We start from the raw sequence: 21,739 nt of genomic DNA, 5'->3' as shown, positions 1-21,739 counted from the left end.
TCTCAGAAAAATATTCCTGACCTCTTCATTGGCGAAAAATATCTGTACCTGTGCCTCAGAAGAGGCTACTAGATCGATGACGCATTACAAATGCTATACTCATCAGAGACTTCAACCTCAAGCACCTTCTGGTCTGACGATTCTCCCGCCTGAAACCCCTAGCAAACAGGAGACTCCAACTTGATGTTTGTGAAACGCACATCACGGGCGCGAAGCCCCTTGTGGTCTAAGGTTCTAGATGCTCTCTCTCTGATTTTTCAACATACAATGAAATGAAGTAAGAAATCATATCAAGCGGGAGAAATCAAACCTCAAGCAGGAGAACGGAAGATTCTGCAAAAATGGGCTTTCGGCGGGAGATCTCCTGTTGAAAGCGGGAGAGTTGGAGTCTCTGACTTATTATTATCATTATTATTACTGGTACACGAAAAAAACAGGTTATACAGTGATACACACTTCTGAAGTTGGATCTAGTGCATTATGAAAACTGACACAACAAACACAAAATGATAAACATGGATCAAACTCTCTACAAACTACTGATGAAGAGGGCGCCTTTCTCTGATACTAGATGATAATTTGATTCAAGTTACAAGTCTTGTATAAACCCTAAATGAAATAATGTATAGCTGTACAAAATTTCCTTATCATATAAAAAACAGGCAAGATATGTACATATGTACATGAAATATTATATCAGAAATGTACGTTGTGACCTACTCACATAAATTTTGTACTAAATTCATGAAAGATTAAACTTTCCAGTGAGGTTCTATTGAAAGTCCAGGAGAGGTTTTTTTCCTGGTAATGAATGTTTGTGGTATTCAAGTAATTTCTGTGAACTTAGCCAAGAATTTAACAGCAGTTGGTCTGGCAGTAAATGGACTGGTCTAAGAAAGTTATTATTTTTTTTTTAGCATTGATTTCCATAGCAAACACACACTTATGATTTTAAGTGAACTAAAATCACTCCAAAGCATATTTTGCTTCACAATCTATCTCTCTAGGGGAATATCTTGAATGGAATAGCAGAAGGTCATTAGCTTACAAGGTAGTGATGACCTTCTGCTTCTAAATTCATGACATGCTACCATGGTGATAACATGCTTCATGCATTATTCATGAGATGACTCACTGCATCCCATGAAGCCTGCCTCCTATTGGCTAAAGTGTGGGTAGAGGCGTGTCTACGGCAAGCTGTATCCTAGCAACCAGTGAAGGGGAGGGGCATGCAACCTTTCTCTCTCTGTCTGTATCTAACAAAGATACACACACACACATACACACACACACACACTGATAATAAACCAATTCGCAGCTAGCAACAATCTGTGGTAATCACCAAACTACAGAATTTACAAAACATGGATTGATTTTTTTTTTCTAATTTGTAATTTACATGTAAGTTCTACATGTAAATGATATTTAAAATACTTTGAAGATTTACATTATTTGTTCTACGACGAGTGTATAATAAATGTTCCGTTCCTTCCTTTAATTAAAAAATTGTTACAAGGCATATTATGTTCAGAGGCCATTGTCTAAATCATGTGTTTTGCTTATTGATAACGGTCTCCTCCACCTGTACACTTTAAGGTCTGAAATAATATTTAGGCCTTATGTATTATTTCATATTTGTAATGCAACTTTTTGTTTATATTCTCATGACTTGTGAATATGTTCGATATTGTTATACTTATTTTCTGTTATGTACAAGTGGAGAAATAAAACTTACTGAAACTGAAACTGAAACATGAATGGCTTTCAGTGGCGGAGAAGTAAACACACAGGGCACCTACACCTCTTTATTTCTATATGCATCTGTTCATACATGATTATCTACAGCATAGCTTTCATGCAAACCCATCCAGTTTCTTTTCACATATCTTCAGGAAAACTTAGTTATTCAAGAGAGTTTCAAGAGAATGTCTGCAATGAGCTATATCTACCAATGCTGAGATTGTAACTGTGAACTGACTTCTACATCCCCCACTGTCAACCTTTGCTTCATATCACACTTGTCTCCTTGTAACCATGGTAATGGAACCAACCAATCAAGTCACCTGAATGATGTCCATTCCTCCTATCATACACCAGTCCAGGAAAAGATAATGAGAAACTTTCTTACAATGTATCTGTAGTTCTGTTTCAGAATAATCCCCCTCTAAAACTACCAGAACTTGTAACTTTTATGTTAGCAAGTATATCTCCTTGCACTTTGAAGATAAAATAGTCTGCAAATTAAATGAAGATGATGAACACATCGTTTAGTGCCGAGTTGTTTTTATTACGACTGATTGACAAACTACCTTTCATCGACATAAATACACTTCAAATATTCAGTGTTTGAGTAGCAGCCATGATAACAAATCAAGGGCATGAATACTTCAGTCGGAGGAAAAACACAACCTCCTGTTGCTAGGCAGGTTTCATATGAACTAGTCCATTTTTTATCATGGCTACTACTCCAAACACCAAATAATCAGAGTCCACTTTACTAGTAAATCAATGAAAGCCAGTTCTTGGTCAGTCTCATGTCTTGCAGTGAATGTAGTATTAAACAAGAGACCTGGGGGTCTCGCGCTCACCTGAGTATTGCAAGTTCACCTTTCATGCAGTCACTAATCTAAATTACACACAGCTCTGCTAAAATTTGACCAGGCATTCTCAAGTAGAAGATGAAAATGTACGATGAGGGCCCAGGTGGGGCGTGGTGCCCAGGTGGGGCGTGGTGCCCATTTGGGACGTGGTGCCCATTTGAACAATTTGAGATCCTAACCCCCTGGGGATGCTACCTGCTAAGTTTGGTGAAAATCGGCCTGAGGTGAGCTAAAAATGTGTGTAAACTGGGCGAGAATGATTAAGCCTATCATAAAGAAATGATTACCATGACAACCAAGCTAACATACATACAGACAGACAGACAGACTAAAAAGAGAGAAAGGCCAGGAGTGTGGGTGTGTCTTACATGCCAGCTTGCTACCTGGCCTGGACTGACGGCAGACGAGATGGGTGAAGGAGAAGAAGAGGTGTGACTTCAGCTGGAAGTGACGTTGAAGGAACTGTCGGGAGCGTTCAGCGAGATGCATGTAGATGGTGGGGTAGAGGAGGGGGATCCGCCCCTCGCTGGCTGCCTGGAGGATAGATGGATAGATAGTCAATCAGACAGACAGACAGATAGATAGATATATACATAGATAGATTAACAGATAGACAGATAGATAGATAGATAGATAGACAGATAGATAGATAGATAGATAGATGGATAGACAGATAGATAGATAGATTAACAGACAGATAGATAGATAGATGGATAGACAGATAGACAGATAGATTAACAGACAGATAGACAGATAGATAGATAGATGGATAGACAGATAGATAAATAGATTAACAGACAGATAGACAGATAGATAGATAGATTAACAGATAGATAGATAGATAGACGGACAGATGGCAGACAGAAAGAAAAAGAGATGCGGGCAACTCCATTATAACAACTTCGTTTCCAGCAAGGTACCACTTTTAACAAAGAGAACCCGTTGGTCCCAATATTCCATTACTGTTTTTAGCTGTTCTCTTTTTAAATATCTAGTACATTTTCCACAAGGTACTGGTTATAATGATGGAAAATCGGCTGTCCCAGCAACCTTGTTACCTCCGCCAAGGGAGGAGGTTATGTTTTCGTTACCGTTGCTTTGTGTGTTTGTTTGTCTGTGTGCAAAATAACTCAAAAAGTTGTGCACTGATTTAGATGAAACTTGCAGGAAAGGTTGAGAATGACACAAGTAACAAACGATTAACTTTTGGTAGTGATCCGAGAATTTTGGGGGAATTTATAAATGATTTTTGATATTTTGGCAGGTAGGGTCAATGAACTTGGGAGTTCAGGCTGGGCGTATTTGAGGTTTGCATGCGCGCACTAAAGCACGTGCTTTAGTTTCTGCTAGGGCGAGGCGCGCCGTGCAGCTGAGGGTTTATGACGTAACAAAGGCTTCTATATTTTGAAATCGGGCGACTTTTAGGACACAATGCTATAAGTATGTATGGGTGGAAATCACTGAAATCTCTAAGGAAGAGCAAGATCAGTGGTGGAGCTGCATGCTTGGCGGAGGTCTGCACTCTCAGAGTGCTTCTATAGTTATAACTGGGGTTCTCTGTGTTACACACAACAAGTGATGAAAACACAGACAGACCACTTAAGAAATGTCAGAAAGTTGATATTCCTAGTCATTTACTAATGAATTTTACAATAACATTTGTATTTAAATCCTCTGGTAATATTACTTGACATCACTTTTTAAATTTCATCCTATAGTACTGTAAAAGTGGATATTTTCGCGCGACTAATTTTTCGCGCTTGGCCGGGTAAGAAGAGTTTTGTGTGATTTTAATTCCGCGGAATCAAGACATCATGCACGATAACATATGGCAAGCAAAAATATTTGCGTGCTTTTATTTTCGCGCTAGTTTCTGGTTGCGCGAAATGCGCTAAAATTTCAGCACCGCAAAAATTTCCCCTTTTACAGTAGTTAAAACTTTATGCAAGGTGTAGGAAACTCACATTCCAAAGGAGGATTAGATCATTCTATATGTCATCAGCTGGGAACCACAAGGGTGCTATTGCATTTTAACCCTAACTAGGCCGGGCTATTTAGGTAGATGATAGAGGCCCCCCTCCGGATCTCGGCCGTCGAAAGCGCGATCGCGACGAAAATTGGCACACGCATTGCCTATGATGTAATCTAAAGTACCATGAAGTTAATTTTTTCAAAAATTATCATTTACACTAAATTATGCTAATTTATGCATAATGATGCATGAAATCAGACAATTTGGTATAAATCACTAGATAAAGCTCAAAACAGGCACATTTTTGGTGTAAATATTCTTTTTAGTGTTGTTAGCAAATGTAAGAGAAAAAAATTGCACAATCAGAAGAAATTTCCTAAGTGATTTATTGTTTTTTGAATTTCTTATGTATTTCCTTGTTTTTTCGACTTTATGTTTTTCATTGTTTTTTCGATGAAATTTGTCCGTGACATTGTTCCGAACAAGAAAATGCATTATTAATTGATTTTAATCAATAAACCCCCAAAATAATCATGCTTCTATGAAATTTGCTTGTAAACACAGTTTGCATTGAAATTGTACACAAATTCACGTTTTTGAGCAATTTTTGGTCTGACATGCACATGCATATTTATGCGCAACTTCGGAACCATACACCCGGGCATCGCAAATTTGGTGTCAAAAGATGCGGGAGACTCGAAAGAAAGAAGTCATGAAACGTCGCGGCGATAGCTTCTCGCGATAGCGATACATCGCGCGAAACGTTGAGGCCCCCCCCCCCCCCCCCGGCCTAGTTAGGGTTAAGATTTGAGTGAAAAAAAAAAGGAAAAACAATCAATTTTTAATAGTTCAGAGGTCTTCTTCCTCTGTATGGGCTGGGTAGACCTAAAAAATGACATCAGATATGACTTGATGCTTGGCATGGAAATGAAGACTAGTCTTTAGTATACTAGTACTCAGTCAGGTGTCTATGGGAAATGTGTGTTGTAGCAAAATCAAACCATCCTCAATGGGAGAGAAGAAATGGGTGGATTATACAAACTGCACTAAGGTAGATATTCACCAGACCTATATTTCTCTTCAGCTCAAAAGCCTACTCACTACTAGTTTGCATGTACCAACCCTTGTTGGTCATAAAGGAGTCTGCGCCAAGACTACTACATGCACCACCCTCTGGCACTGTCCCATAGGCCCTATGTTGTAGAGATTGCAGTGCCAGGGTGGAGCATGTAGTAGTCTTGGTGCAGACTCCTTTACGACCAACAAGGGTTTGTGCCTGCAAACTACACTCACCTCCACAGCTTCGTTGACTGTTAATCCCTCAAAACTCTCATGCTTGGTGTGTGGGCTTGGCTTGCCTTTATAACCACTACCTGTCTTGGCTTCTCCCTAGGGGGGGGGGGGGGGGGGGGGGGGTGACATAATAAAATAGAAAGGGAGATAAACATATGAGAGAGATAGAGATATTAGGTAGATATACAAATAGAGAGATATAGCTTGGCTTGCCCTTATAACCACAACTCGTCTTGGCTTCTCCCTGGGGAGTGAGAGAATCAAATAGAAAGTGAGATAATCTATACAGAGAGAGATAGATAGATAGATAGATAGATAGATAGATAGATAGATAGATAGATAGATAGAGAGAGAGAGAGAGAGAGAGAGAGAGAGAGAGAGAGAGAAAGAGAGAGAGATAAATAGATATAGAGAGACAGGTAGATAGATACAGAGATAGACACAGCTTGGCTTGCCCTTATAACCACTACCTGTCTTGGTTTCTCCCTGGGGAGTGAGAGAATTAGATAGAAAGTGAAATAAACATACAAAGAGAAGATGAGAGAGATGTAGATAGGTAGATACAAAGTAGATACAGAGAGAGATATAGTTTGACCTGCCCTTGTAACCATGACCTGGGTATCTTGGTTTCTCCCTGGAGTGAGGGACAGAGAATAAAAAAGGAATACATTTTGTACACCGAGAGAATGAGATAGATAGATGGATAGATAGAGAAAGAGAGATCAACAGAGATAGAAGAATAGAGAGACATGTTACAAACATGTATCATTAAAGGACAAGTTCACCTTCATAAACATAAGGATTGAGATAATGTAGCAATATTAGTAGAACACATCATTGAAAGTTTGAGGAAAATCAGACAATCCGTTCAAAAGTTATGAATTTTTGAAGTTTTTGTGCAGTACCCGCTGGATGAGAAGACTACTGCAGTGTATGAATAACTTAGATGTCACATGCGTACAACAATATAAGGAAAATATAAAGAGAATTTCACAAAATTCCATCTTATGAAAAAAGTTCACATTCCCCCGACTCGTTACCGACAAATGTTATGGGTAATATTATTCCCCCTGCCTTTAGAAAGAGCCAAGTCAAGTGCTCTTTTATTATGCGAAAAAAGCGAAAATATGTTGAATTTTCTTTTACATTTTCTTTATACTGTTGTACGCATATGACTCACAAGCTGTAGTAGTCTCCTCATCCAGCGGTTCCAACACAAAAATTTAAAAAATTCATAACTTTTGCATCGATTGTCCAATTTTCCTCAAACTTTCACTGATGTGTTCTACTAATATTGTTGCATTTTCTCGATCCTTATGTTTCTGAAGGTGAACTTGTCCTTTAAATTGACAAACAGATAGACATATGAAGAGTTTGTTTGCAAAAACGGATAAGTCCATATTTGCAAAATGGAGATATTTGCGATTAAAGATCAGGAAAAAGAGAATAATAAGAAAATTTTTGCTTCTTTTGACCATAACTTTAAAAATGTACCTTTATATGTAGTGACCAATATATCATTTAAAAGGTATTATTTTGTATTTTATGACAGATCCGTACTTCAAAATCTTCAAAAGTGGATTTAGTGGTTTTTGCAAACAAACTCTTCATATACTGATGGAGAGAAAAAGAAATTGAGAAAGAGAGAGATAGATATACAGAAATAGAGAGGAAAATAGAAATAGAGACAGATAGACAGATAGAAAGATTTTAATACAAAGATAGATAGCAAGAGAAAGAGAAAGAGAGGGAGAGAGATGATATCGCTGTCTGAACTCAAGGTCAGACTGTGGGAGAGATCTTGCAAGTAAGCTCAGTGGATGTTTGGTTTCACAGCCTCCCCCTGTAAATCCTAATTATGAAGAAAGCTTTAATATCATGGGTACTCAAGAAAAAAAGGAAGCAAATGTCTAAAGATTATGGATGACAAAAAATGTAGGAGAGACTGGGGCCCATTTCATAAAAGATGTCAGAATGGTAACTCTTGCTGGAATGGCAACTTCCAGTAGCAACAGCCAATCGGGAAGAAGGATTCTTGTCATTACCATGGCAATTGCCATTCTAGCAAGAGTTGATATCGTATCATCTTGTGATGAAATGGGGCCGTGAATTTTTATGGAATAGTGCATTACAAGTCATGCATTTTTTAAGTCACTGCAAGTCAGTTCCCAATACACGCTGCCCTCTTCACTCACATCCAAAAGTTGTAAGAGAACTCCACACTCTTGGTCAGCAGCCAAACCATCGGCCACCACTCGATTCGTTCCGTTGAGCTCCTCATCGGTCATCACGATGTCCAGGTCCTGAGAGAGATGGGGGAGAAGGGAAGTAAAGCTAGCATCCTATCATTAAACAAAGATCAAATATTATCTCTCCCTCCTCTCCCTCACCTTAACCAGGGCTCCACACTAACTTTTAAATCATCAATTTCAAATTTTTGGTGGCCCGAAAAATAAAACATAAAAACATTTACTCACTGCATGCATTTATGCACTTCCAACGCAAAAAGTTACAAATTTATTGATATACTTTAGAAAAATTTTCGGTGGCAAGAGGCGGGCCACCAAATTTGCCCTTTCTTGAAATTTGGTGGCCCGACTTTCTTAACATTATGAACACTGCATGACAGGTTCCTAGTCAAACAGAATGTAGAAATGAAGAAAACATTGAGGAGAAAAAAACAACAAAAAAACTTGATGTAAATGTGCCCATTTGTGTGCTTTGGGTATCAATCAGCACAAAAAATCCAAAGCATTATACACTCTGTCCAAAGTCTTTGGCAAAGAAGAGGTTAAAGGGTGTGTACAGTAATGGTTGAGGTGAGGACTTAGCTCTTAATGTTTTGCGAGATATTCAGAAACCACTCTATGAGATGTCAAAGAGCATACAATTCTAAGGGGTATCTAAAGTTTATTTGATGAAATTCGGTTTTGAAATGGCCAAGATATCCAAAAACAAGGTGAAACAAAGAGATCCTAATGAAAGGTGTGGCCTGTCGCCTTTTATTATTATCACTTTTTTTGATATATCAGCCATTTGAAAACGTATTTTCATCAAATAAACGTTGAATCCTTCTTAAAATTACATGCTCTTTCATATTTCATAAGAAGTTTCTCATTATCTACCTTAGGAATGTTCAAAATATGAATTCCCACCTCAACCATTACTGTACAGTCCCTTTAATATTCTCACCGGGAGGTCATCCAGAAGGAAGTAGGCATTATCCTCTATCTTCATCATCTCTTCCATCCACTCTTGAACCTCGTCTGTCATCCCCTCACCATCCAGGATCCTCTGCAGTTTGGCTTCCTCCGAAGACAACCTCTTCTCTTCCTCATCCTCGTCGTCGTCATGGTAACCACATGAGCCATCTTCATCAAGTTCCTCCAGGCTACACATTTGCGCTTCCATCCTTTCCTGTATGAAATCTGCGTAAGGGTTTCTTCTTGTATCGAGATGGCTCTGCTGTGAACAGCTGCATTCTTGCCATTCTGGAAGTGGCTCTTCAGAAAGCTGTGTGTCTTCAACATCATCTTTTTCTCCTTCTTCTTCTACCTCTTCTTCTTCTTCTCCTTTTTCTCCAACTTCTTTTTCTTCTGATGTAATATCAGTGGCTAGATTGTCTTGACTGTGGTCATTAATATGAGTTTCTCCTGCATTGCTGGCATCTAAAGATTCTCTTATTCTACCCTTATCTATACTCTTATCGCTTTTATTATTGCTATCTTCACTTTCTTCATTTTCTATTTCTTGTTGAGGAGATTCATGATTAGTTCTTTCTTTATGTTTGCTTCCCTCATCCTCAGAGGGATAATATTCTCGATTTCGCTCAAAATCATCTTCTTCTTCATCTGTAATATAGTCGCCTACATCCTCATCCTCATCCTCCTCCTCATCCTCACTATCATCTGTCGGTGTTGATCCGGGAGCCCCTGCCTCATACCCCGGAGGATTCACCCAGTCAAAGTACTCCTTCTTGTCCAACCCCTTCATAGGGTTGTAATCCTTAATGTCCAACATCTTAGCTGGCTTGTTGCTAGGATACACTACATCCTTCCGGTCCCTGTGGATGGAAGCTGGGTCAAAATTCTCCACATCCCTCGACTTCTCCTCTGTCTCTTTCTTGTGGTCATAAATCAGTCCTTGCTGGGAGAGACCTTGGATCATGGTTTTTAGCTGCTCCCTCGCCAAATCCTTTTCTACATTCCCATTTGCCATCATCTTCTCTATGGCGACCTAGAAGAGGACGAGAAGCAGCGAAACAAAGAAGTCTCAGTCAAAGCATTTGATGGTGGTACAGGTCAGTACATAATCACTACGGTGCTAGAGTTACAAAGAATGGTGTTTAGTCACCAGTATGCAATGACTTGCTCAGCTCCTTTTTTCAAGCCCCGAGAATACTCGGGCAGGTGTCTATGGGAAATACAATCCATGTTATAGCAAAGTCTGTCCGTCCTCAACAAGTTAGAGGTGCTTGTTTCAGGAGGAGGGGCCCATTTTTGGTTGGGGGGGGGGGCACTATTTTAGGAGGTTAGTGCTTCTTACAGGAGGGGCCTTCTTAAAGATGTGCTACTTTTTACGGACATGGTGCCTATTTCAGAATGAGGGGTATATATCAGGAGGCGTGGCCTACAACACAATTCTGTCAAGACCTGCCTACCTTGATGCGATCCTTGATCTCCCTTGACTTGGGATCCTGAGCCAGTTGAAGAAGGAGTTGCTCCGATTCCTCCTCACTGGATCCCATCAAACTCTGCAAGATCTTCTTCATCCCAGTCAGGATCTGAGCCCTGGTACTGGATCCCATCCTCCGCCCCTCTGACCCGGTGGTGTCCTCCGGGTGGGGTGCACCAGTGGGCGTGGCAGTCTGGGATCCATGATTAAGGTCTCTGGAGTATTTAGCTGCGCCCCTCTCATTCTCATGCCTTTGCTTCTCCAGAAACCTTCTCAGCATCTCTTTATCCTCAACCTCCTCAACATCCGAGAGAAGACCAAGATCTCCCGTCGTGTCCCCTCCCTCATTCTGTTTGAGGTTGACCTCCATGGGGTCGATAGGCTCCGCCCCTAGATACGCCAATTCCGATTCGTCTTCTTCATCATAATCTCGGTCAGGATATAAGTACTGGGGGTGAAATAAGAATGGGAGTAAAGAGACAAGGTGATAAATTTGAATTCTCAAATTTTTTTATACACGCTCTGAAAACAATACGCATCAAGAATTTTGTTACTTTACTTGTTTCTATTTAGCCAAAATAAACAGATACAGCACAAAACACAATCATTATGATTATAACTGATGTGACAAAGAAGAAATACACTGTCTATATACAATGGACATACTACTGGTCCCGAATGTAAAGAATTTTGCACTGCTTTTGTTTTGAAAAAAAAAAAGTTTTGCAACTCCACAAAATTCTCCCCTCGACAAGTAATCCCCTAGGATACATCAAATGAAAGTGTGTGTTACAAGTACAATATAGCATATAGCAATAGAAAAGAAATGAAACAACTCTTCTACCAGTAGTTACATCACATCAATCAAAATCACATGACCTTTATACCACCAGCTCTATGGCAATCTCTCAATCTCAGTCATTACCATGGCAACCAGTCTCTTTACAACATCACTGGGACTGTGAGGTGAAGGTCTTAGTGGTTTATGCAAAAAAAAAAGAAGAAAAAAAAAGGAAATAAAAAGCTTTTAGATTCTTCGCTGCACTAACACATTCAACGAGCCAATCACAGCTTGCCCTTAGAGGTGAACAAACTTTGTGACAGTGTGCATCAACAATTCAAACTCAGGCTTTCTATGAAACCAGCCAATCTCACTGTGAAGTACTAACCCAATGAAGACAAGTCCCGAGTATACTCAGGCAGGTGTCTATGGGAAACATGTGTTACAGTGCAATTAGCTCACACTGAACGGGTGAAGGCAGACAAGAAATTAAATACCCTCTTTGAGGTATTGGAGGTAAATTGGGTAAAAATTTTGTCTCTATGATTAGAGTAGAAATGAAAGTTACAATGATAAAATTACATTTGTCTTTCTTCTAAACTGGGAGGCAGTAATGACTTTAACACTGATGAATAATTTGAAATAAAATGCAACTAATACAATTTCAAAGAAATCATATAGGTTTGCAACTACTTAGACTTAGTTTATTAGACTTAGTTTATTAGACTTAGTTTATATTTGATTCACATGTGTTTCCACTAGGGAAGGAATCTTTCAAACAATCCGATTCTTTGACTTGGGAAAGTTACAAAGTGAAAATCACACCCAAGAAGAGATAATCCATCAAATTGTAAAAATTCTATCATTTTCTGGCAACACTTATCAAACAACTCACTCTGACTTGTCAGAAAAACAACAAATCACAGTTTGCTATATCAGGGCCCTGTTTTACGAAGAATTAAAATTGATTATATAGTTGATTTCAACTGTAAGTCTATGGCAGCCTGTGTAGTAAGGACATTTAAAATCCATTTTATCTTTTGATAAAACGGGGCCCAGACTGGGAGTTACTATTATTAGTCAAAATATCAATCTATATTACAAATATACCTCCAGAATATGAATCATATCACATAGTAGCATGAACAAATTCACTGAATATTAGGCCATAATTAAAGTCACTTTATAATATTTTGAAACAATAAGAGACTTTAAAATGTTTTTAACTTTTTTTTTGCCCTTTTGAGGGGGAGTTTTGGGTTGGTATGGGTTTACTTGCAATGCATTCACTTTGGATGGGATTCTCTAGAAGCTTTATTTTTATGGTTTGACCTTTTACGGTTTTAAAAGAAAATATTCCAAATTTTAGATAGAAAGAGAGTGAGAGAGAGAAGGGACTTACAGCTGAGTTTATTGGCCAGTCTCGCCTTCTTCTCAGGGGTCACCAATAGAGGGCTCCCTCCAATTTGGCACTACTAAAAGAAGAGACTAGGAAGAGACTGGTAGGCATGTTAGGCAAAGACCCAGGACTAGCATCCAGTACACATACAGCTCAGAGAGGTTTAACTCAGAGAAATGGTAACAGTCTGTCATTCATAAGCCCTCCCCACATTGTAATATAATGATGCAGAGATAATTTCAGAAGTGATAACAGATGTTACAGCCGAACTGCCTCCCAGCTCCACTACACAGTATCAATCATTCTGTTGGTATTTAATTGGTGGCATAAAATGATTACAGCACCTTCTGGTCTGCAAGCTTCACGACTGTGCTCAATCTATCACATTAATGTGCACTATGACGATTTGGGGTCATTCCACTAGACCGACACCCATTACAGCCCATGAGTTCGACACTAGGCAAATAAAGCCCATGAGACCAACATTAGGTAAAAAGAGCCCTCAAGTTTGACAGATATAACATGGGTCTTACTGTGTCACTCTCGTGGGCCTTGTTACTAAATGTTAGCTTCATATCGAACTAATGGGCTGTACCGTATGACTTGTGAGCTGTAAGACTCATGAGCTGTATAACTCATGGCCTGTATGACTCGTGGGTGTCAGTCTGTGACGTGCACCTGATTATACATCACCCATTCTCTATGTGTTAAACAAATCAAATCATCATTACATTTATGAAATGTAGGTAAAATCTACAGTCCAAAGACTTATTTCAAAATACCTCATGTTGATTTCAGAGTAATGTACAAACAACAAAAATTTTGAACACTCAGGAGCCAAGTTACCTTGTTTTAATGACAACAAACAACTCATCATTAAAATAAAATTCCCTCATATATTCAAATGACATAAAACTTAGATGATGAATGTCATACTCACTTCAAAGAAGCTATTTTGAGACATCTTCATCAAAATCAGAATAAACAAGACAGACCATTGAGAAAATTATAACAATAAAATGCCAGAAAATGACTTTAAATGAAGCTTAAACAGTGCTGTATGATATCTTTCTGACCAAAACATATGCAATGTCACTTGTATCATATTAATGTCGTTATTATTTATCTATGATTAATTGTAAAAAAATGTTTTCCTTGCTCAAATATTTGATAATTTTTTGTTGGCTTGTGGGAAGGGGTTCTTGATATTTGTTCAATGATACTATCGGTGTAAAAAGTTTTGCTAACATTCACAGCGCTTCAAAATCAGGAGATTCTGATACAATACCAGGGTCAGAGGGAGGTACAGTATGTGTGTTGCAATCATATAAACACATTTAAGCAGTGGAATGTTCATGATGTGGAGATGTTTGCAAAATTTGAATGAGAAAAAAAACTAATATATGTAAAAACAAGAGACCCGCGGGTCTAGCGCTCACCTGAGTATCGCAAGTTCACCTTTCACGCAGTCACTAATCTAAATTATTCACAGCTCTACCAAAATTTGACGAGGCATTCTCAAGTGGAAGATGAAAATGTACAATAAGAGCCCAATTTTTTCAAGATTCCTTAATTTGGGGGAATTGGGGCCCCCTGGGGCCCTCTGGGTGGGGCATGGTGCCCAGTTTGATAAATTGAGATCCTGACCACCTAGGGATGCTACCTGCCAAGTTTGACAAAAATCCATCATGAGGTTTTCAGGAAGAAGATGAAAATGTACAATTCAGGCCTCCATTTGGACCCTTCCAACCACCCCCCCCCCTCCCCCCACCCCCAAGAGGGGCACCCCTGGATCTCCTATGAACAAACTTGAAACTACAGTCATTACTGTACTCACTCATAGTATTATCTCAGCTCTATAACTTCTGATTCTAGAGAAGATTTTTAAAGATTCCTTCATTTGGGGGGTTTGGGCCCCCTGGGGGCCCCCTGGGCGGGGCATGGTGCCCATTTTAACAAATTGAGATCCTAACCCCCTAGGGATGCTACCTGCCAAGTTTGGTGAAAATGGGTCATGGGGTTCTCAAGAAGAAGATAAAAATGTACAATTTAGGCCCCATTAGGACCCCTCCTCACCCCCACCCCCCCCCCCCCTGGGTCCAAAGGGGGGCACCCCTGATTCTGCCATGAACAAACTTGAAACTACAGTCATCAATGTGCTAACTCATAGTATTAACCTAGCTCTATCACTTCTGGTTCTAGAGAAGAAGATTTTTGCGGATTCCTTAATTTTGGGGGGTTTGGGCCCCCTGGGGGCCCCCTGGGTGGGTCATGGTGCCCATTTTAACAAATGGAGTTCCTAACCCCCTAGGGATGCTACCTGCCAAGTTTGGTGAAAATGGGTCATGGAGTTCTCAAGAAGAAGATGAAAATGTACAATTTAGGCCCCATTAGAACCCTTCCCCACCCCCCTCCCCTGGGTCCCAAGGGGGGCACCCCTGATTCTGCCATGAACAAACTTGAAACTACAGTCATCAATGTACTAACTCATATTATTAACTTAGCTCTATCACTTCTGGTTCTAGAGAAGAAGATTTTTACAGATTCCTTAATTTTGGGGGGTTTGGGCCCCCCTGGGGGCCCCCTGGGTGGGGCATGGTGCCCATTTTAACAAATTGAGTTCCTAACCCCCTAGGGATGCTACCTGCCAAGTTTGATGAAAATCGGTCTTGGGGTTTTCAAGAAGAAGATGAAAATGTAAAAAGTTTACGCACGACGCACGACGGACGACGGACGACGGACGACGGACGACGGACGACGCACGACGGACGCCGGACGAAGGGCGATCGCAATAGCTCACTTGAGCCTTTGGCTCAGGTGAGCTAATAAAAGCTCAAACAATCTTTTTCCTTGTTGTATGTGACATATCATATGATTTGACTCTGTGGAATTGAAATATTATGGAATTCATCTTTACCTGTATCAAAGCTTCTGATCTTACATTAGATAAGAGTTTTTGAAATATGAGAGGGTCTGATATGCCTTTGTCAGGATATGTGGAGATATTTTGGTCTCAAGGAATCTCTCTTAATCAACCTGTTGAGCACTTTTCAGATACCCTGGCAGGTGTCAATGGGAAATGTGTGTTAAAGGAAAATAATCTGGACCTCAACAGGTAACGATTAAAGAGATTTGTCAGCTTAGGTCTGAGGTGCTGATTATGTAACATCATCTTCCTGCCTCCCTGAAAGTGACTTCCATTCAGCTTATTCTTTCTTAACCCGTTGAGGATTGACAAGGCATTAAACCTTTCACGTGCTGTGAGTGCAGACTGATGCAGAAACCCAATAGCGTTGTACATAGTAAGCCTGTCTTCATCAACCTGAAGTTTCAAAATAGCTTGCTATTTGATTGGGAAAACTTCCCCCAAAATCTTGGGCTAGTTCGGGAACTAGCACGCTTATTCGTTTGCGTCTCCATCAGCCCCAAAATTTCTTGATCCCACCATACATAACGGGGAAGCACTGGCTGGAGCAAGCAACAGATAATGAACTGTACCCTTCATTTTGTTTCCTGGCGAAGGCCCCCGTCTACTTTTCACAGATACGGTGTCCCGTAAACTGTCAATGTTGCTACGATTTGCACACTAATGTACCAACAGAACGGTAGAAAATAGACCTGAAAGCTCATTACATGCATTGTGTACATGATCGAGATTGATGCGACGAACGTGAGTCGATCGAGCTTGTTACTGACTGTACAAAAACATGTGTCCATACCAGTCTGTCCTGTATCGTACCATGGATCTATGTAGGTCCATGATCGTACATACGGTGATACAAGAGATTTGCACAGGGAAATCCACTTTTGAACTAAAGAGTGATGCAATGCGCATTATACATCAAATTTTGGGCTAATTTCCCCAAGCGGGCTGTTTCAAGACCACTGATGAAGACGCACACTTGCAATATCAGGCTATTTTCCCAGACCGCAAAATATCCTGCTAGTTTGAACTTCGGGCTGATGAAGACACACCTATTGTGGGGTAGCAAAGATACAAATTCTAGTCAACTGGGAACACAAACACACAATCTGGATTTTTTAACTCATTGAAGACCAGGAAATTTTGCCTGAACACGTATTTCCCATGGATACCTGCCCAAGTATACTCAGGACTAGTCTTCAACAGGTTTAACTTCAGCAGTATTGTGACTTAAAGGGTGTGTACAGTTCTGGTCAAGGTGTAGATTTAGCTTTTAACATTTTGCGAGATATTCAGAACCACTCTATGAGATGTAAGGGGGAATGCAGTTCTAAGGGGTATCAAAAGTTTATTCAATGAAAATCGGTTTTGAAATGGCTGAGATATCCAAAAACAAGGTGAAACAAAGAGATCCTAATAAAGTTGTGGCATGTCTCCTTTTATTATTAGCACTTTTTTGGATATCTCAGCCATTTGAAAACCAATTTTCATCAAATAAACGTTGAATCCTTCTTAAAATTACATGCTCTTTCATATTTCATAAGAGGCTTTTCATTATCTCACTTAGGAATGTTCAAAACATGAATCCCTACCTCAACCAGTACTGTACGGTCCCTTTAAAATAGAAAAGTGAAAGAAAATTCATAGTATCATAATGCTTCCATAATATCCCCAATCAAACACAACTTGTTCAATAAAAATATCCCACCTTAGAAGTTTGTTTCTTTGCAAGAAGTAGCTATGGTGTACATTTTGGGGAAAACATGATTTGTATTGATATCCACAGGATAAAGCGATGTCCTACAGAACATGTTATACATAAAAAACAAAAAACGAAAGCAATCCATTGTCATCACTGCAATGTAACACCAGAATAACCAATAACTTAATTTTTTCACAATGTACCCTCAATATAACCCCATAAAAGTATGTTTTATTTTTTTCTTCAAGCTGTCTGTTTATTCTATGACAGTCACCTGCAGCCTGATCCCATCAATACACTCTACCATAATTCAACCAGATCACAGTTTTAGCTCCAAATCCCTGTACTTTTCCAATCTGTTATTAAGAATATTGTTAGTATAATTTTAGCTATGTCTGAATGTATGTCTTTTTGTTGTTGAAAAATGGAAAATGAAAATAATTATGTAATTTGTGATATGTTCAATGTAATTAACTCTGAATTAATTTGAACAAATATGAATTTGAATTTGAAAATGCAAAAACAATGTAACCTTTTATCTGAGACAAGATATTCAATGAGTGAGACAGAATCTTATTTCAAATTCAATTTCAAAATTTGACTTTATTGATTGCAAACTCTTAAACATATGATATAAAAACATTTTAATACCTGCGTAAGGGATCAAACTCTCAAATGGCTTTGACATCAATATCTCAATATGAGCTTTGTGGTTTCTGTTTTATTGAACATTTCAGTTTTAATATGGCAAGATTTTGAGAGTGCATTGAAGTATATTTACCAGACAAATAACAAAACAAAACAAAACAAAACCCTACTCCATGAGTACACAATGTTACAGGATAGAGCTCAAAAAGCAAAAAAAAAAAAAATTTCATAGCCTGTTCATATCTATAAACACAGCATAATATACCATCATGCATTTCTTCGATCATGTAATAAATCAATTCCATACAAAAGTTTTCCTAAAAGCAGTACAAACAAACCCTAAGCTCTCAATTAAAAAATGCTTCAAGCTCATAATTTGAATGTTTAGAAAGATCTTTGTATACAAAATTTCACTTCTCTTTGCACCAGATGTATAAGACATCCACACTAAACATGGCTTCACACAAAAAAAATGCTCATTTAAATGCAAAAAAAAAAAATGAAGAGAGAAAAAATGATCACAGAATAATAGCACATCTGATAAAGACAACAATTCATACCTAAATACATATCATCAAAATCAAAACACATCACATTAATATGGGAAAATCCCTAACAAGACGCAAAGAACAGTTAAAAGAATCATGTATACATATGAATTAGATCACAGCGTAATGACCTCAAAAATATAAATCTCCCATGAATCTGTCACACACGTCATTAGCACCATTCAAAAGTGAATTTTAAAGAATGTACATTCACTGGCTGTCATGATGGATCTAATACTTCAGAGGCGTTTTTTCATCAGCCCAATGTTTCGAAATAGTGCGCTATTTTCTGACTTGGGAAATTAACCTGATCACGAATTAGCGCGCTATTTCATAATGTGAACACAAATCAGTGCGCTAATTATATCACTCTGATTGAGAAAATTTCTCAAGGTCAACTCGGGAAATTTCTGAAATAGCGGGATAACATAACGAACAAGCGCACTATTTGATTATGTGAAATCGCCCTAAGAAATTAGCGCGATGCATCCCGTCATGCCTAGCGTGTGTGACCCGAAAGCATACGCTCTACTGGTATACCCAACACTGTTTGCGCATGCTCAGCTATCGAATTAGCTCGAAAAAAATTCGGGCTGATGTGAATAGGAAATGAAATAGCGCGCTAATTTGTGAACACGAAAAATATCTCGAGCTTGGATTTTTATTGGGATAATGTGAAAATGCCTATCGAAAATAGTCTTTAAATTGCAGCCAATTAATCTATTTAAAGGACATGTTCACCTTGATATGTGTGTGAGTGCACACAATCCATTCAAAAGTTATGAATTTTTACAGTTTCCGTGCTGCCATTACTGGATGAAAAGACTACTACAGTTTGTGATGTCACATGCGCAGAATAATATGAAGACAAGGTTAAAAAACAGATTCACTTGTCTTAAACCCAATGAGGACAAGTTGATTTTGCAATAGCACAAAAGACATCAGCTGAAGCAGGCTACGCAGGTCTTCATGTAGCTTTCCAGAGACTCCAACCCCAAGCACCTTCTGATCTGGAGATTCTCCCGCCTTAAACCCCTAGCAAACAGGAGACTCCAACTTGATGTGCGCAAAGTTCCTTGTGGCCGGGGTCCAGCTATAGGGTTCTAGATGCTCTCTCATGCCATCTAAGTCTTATTTTTCAACATACGATGACACCAAGTAAGAAATCATTTCAAGCGGGAGAACAGGAGATTTTGCAAAAATGGGCTGTCGGCGGGAGATCTTCCATCGAAAGTGGGAGAGTTGGAGTCTCTGGCCTTCATAACATCAACTTAGCATAACAATAAACAAATCTTGATGTAAAATCATTACCTAATTATACCCTGTTACAAAAACAAGAGATAAATCCCAGGAAAACATCTCTACTCGACATCTACTACAAACAGGACAAAACATGAATTTCAAAGTTCTTCTATCTATGGTAAATGAGTGATTAGATTTATGCAAGACAATCCATATCTAGATCTGCAAATACAGGCTCTCAAAACAACTGCTTCAAATGAACACAGGAGGGTGCTTTTACTATGTTTAATCAAATTCACTGTGCCCATTCCTGCTACACACGTAATATATAGGATTAGAAATTGAGTCATAAGGGATTTAACCTTTCATTCCTAGCAGAATCTTTGTCAGAGACAAAATGACAAACAAATAAAGTAAGCATACATTCACATGGAATACAGACATATGGCAACATAATATGCACTACCCAGAGGAGGCTGTGACATGTAACTATAAAAGTTTACTAGAAATGGACATCTGATGAATTTTGAAGTTATAGAAAGTGTAACGTTGTCATAAAAAAATGCACACAACTGATTCATGTGATTGTCTATGTTTACACGGGCTAGAGGAGCCCAAAGCTGCAATTTTATGTGCATTTTATCAACTCACTTCTGGCATAGAATTAGGGACTAAGTTTTCCAAACAACTTTCAGGGAGATCTGGGCAGATGATAAATGCAAAGCATGTTTTGATTTCAGGATTAGCAATGCCTTTCTGTAGAGATGATAAATGCAAAGTCAGTTTGAAATGCGTTTATTATATATAGCTTGAACCTTACCATCAAAACTCCCAGAATTCTGCCCATTTCGGTTTTGCGAAAAATGGTGGGAGAAATCAAATCTCAAGCGGGAGAACAGGAGATTTTGCAAAAATGGACTTTCGGTGGGAGATCTCCCATCGAAAACGGGAGAGTTGGAGTCTCTGTACATGCCCTACATGAGCTCTGATCTTTGGGTCAAAATCTGCAATGGAGCTGCACAGTGACAAGGATTCTTCCTTGACTAACAATAGAGATGATAAAAAACAATCCGAAAGGCCTTTGAAAATGTGTTTTGATAGTGGGCATTGAAACATGCTCTAAAGGGCTTTTTACACTTGCAAATTTTTGCTTAGTCCCGTACCAACGGAGGGGCAAGGGGGGGCCCTTAGCCCCACCGTTGGTACCAGACTTTCCTTAGCCCACTTTCTGTTTACACTTGTTTTTGCGAAAGTGGGCTAGCCCCATCGATAATCCCGTACTATCTGGCCCTGCAAAATAGCAGGGTTAGCACCGCAATTGCAGTGTTAACCCCGCAATTGTGGTGCCAAGCAAGCGAGTGTAAACAGAACAAAAAAATAATCCGGGGCTAAGCGACCGAGACGAAGTCCGACCCCCCACTGACCAATCAGAAACGAGGTAATCAAGTGCTACCTGTGTACTTGTACAGTGCACAGCCTAATCATGAATATTCATGTGGTTTGGAAAGTACGGGGCTAAGAAATGTGAGAGTAAAAAGGTCAGTTTTCTCCTTAGCCCAGGACAAGAGCTTAGTATGGGATTTATTGGCAAGTGTAAAAAGCTGAAAAAATTGGTACGGGACTAACGATAGTCCTGGAGGACTAACGATAGTCCTGGAGGACTAACGATAGTCCTGCGTCAGAGAAAGTATGCGGTTAAGAAACATAAGTATAAAAAGGGCTTAACAGTGAGAGATGAGAAACCACAGCCCCAGAGACCTGGGGGAACCTTGTGGAGATATTTCCAGACATGTAACCATAAAAACACCAGGAGACAACAAGAGGAACCTTGGAGTTGAAGCAAACATTGCTGAATGTGATGATAAACATTCAGAGATTTATCGTGACTCTCAGGTCAGACACCAGACTGCTAACATTCCTACCCATAATGTTTCTCCATACTTTTATCAACAAGATT

General features: G+C 39.2%; 1 protein-coding gene across 1 annotated transcript in view; it reads right to left on the bottom strand.

The window, feature by feature from the left end:
* LOC139739219 (prolyl 3-hydroxylase 1-like) overlaps nt 1-21,739 on the bottom strand; it is a 62,813-nt gene that overhangs the window by 4,415 nt on the left and 36,659 nt on the right. Inside the window, exons 6-11 of the mRNA XM_071649837.1 lie at nt 10,526-10,987; nt 9,368-10,101; nt 9,058-9,325; nt 8,061-8,168; nt 5,866-5,961; nt 2,969-3,134 (exon numbers count right to left, since the gene is read on the bottom strand). Of these exons, the coding sequence (XP_071505938.1) occupies nt 2,969-3,134; nt 5,866-5,961; nt 8,061-8,168; nt 9,058-9,325; nt 9,368-10,101; nt 10,526-10,987 (1,834 nt within the window). The remainder of the gene's footprint in view (nt 1-2,968; nt 3,135-5,865; nt 5,962-8,060; nt 8,169-9,057; nt 9,326-9,367; nt 10,102-10,525; nt 10,988-21,739) is intronic.

The sequence above is a fragment of the Diadema antillarum genome, unplaced genomic scaffold (genome assembly GCF_040938485.1).
Source record: "Diadema antillarum isolate AM-2024a unplaced genomic scaffold, OU_Dant_1.0 seq00000791_RagTag, whole genome shotgun sequence".
Lineage (NCBI taxonomy): Eukaryota > Metazoa > Echinodermata > Echinoidea > Diadematoida > Diadematidae > Diadema > Diadema antillarum.
Note: the sequence above shows the minus strand (reverse complement) of the source record. Positions and strands in the feature narration are given on the sequence as shown.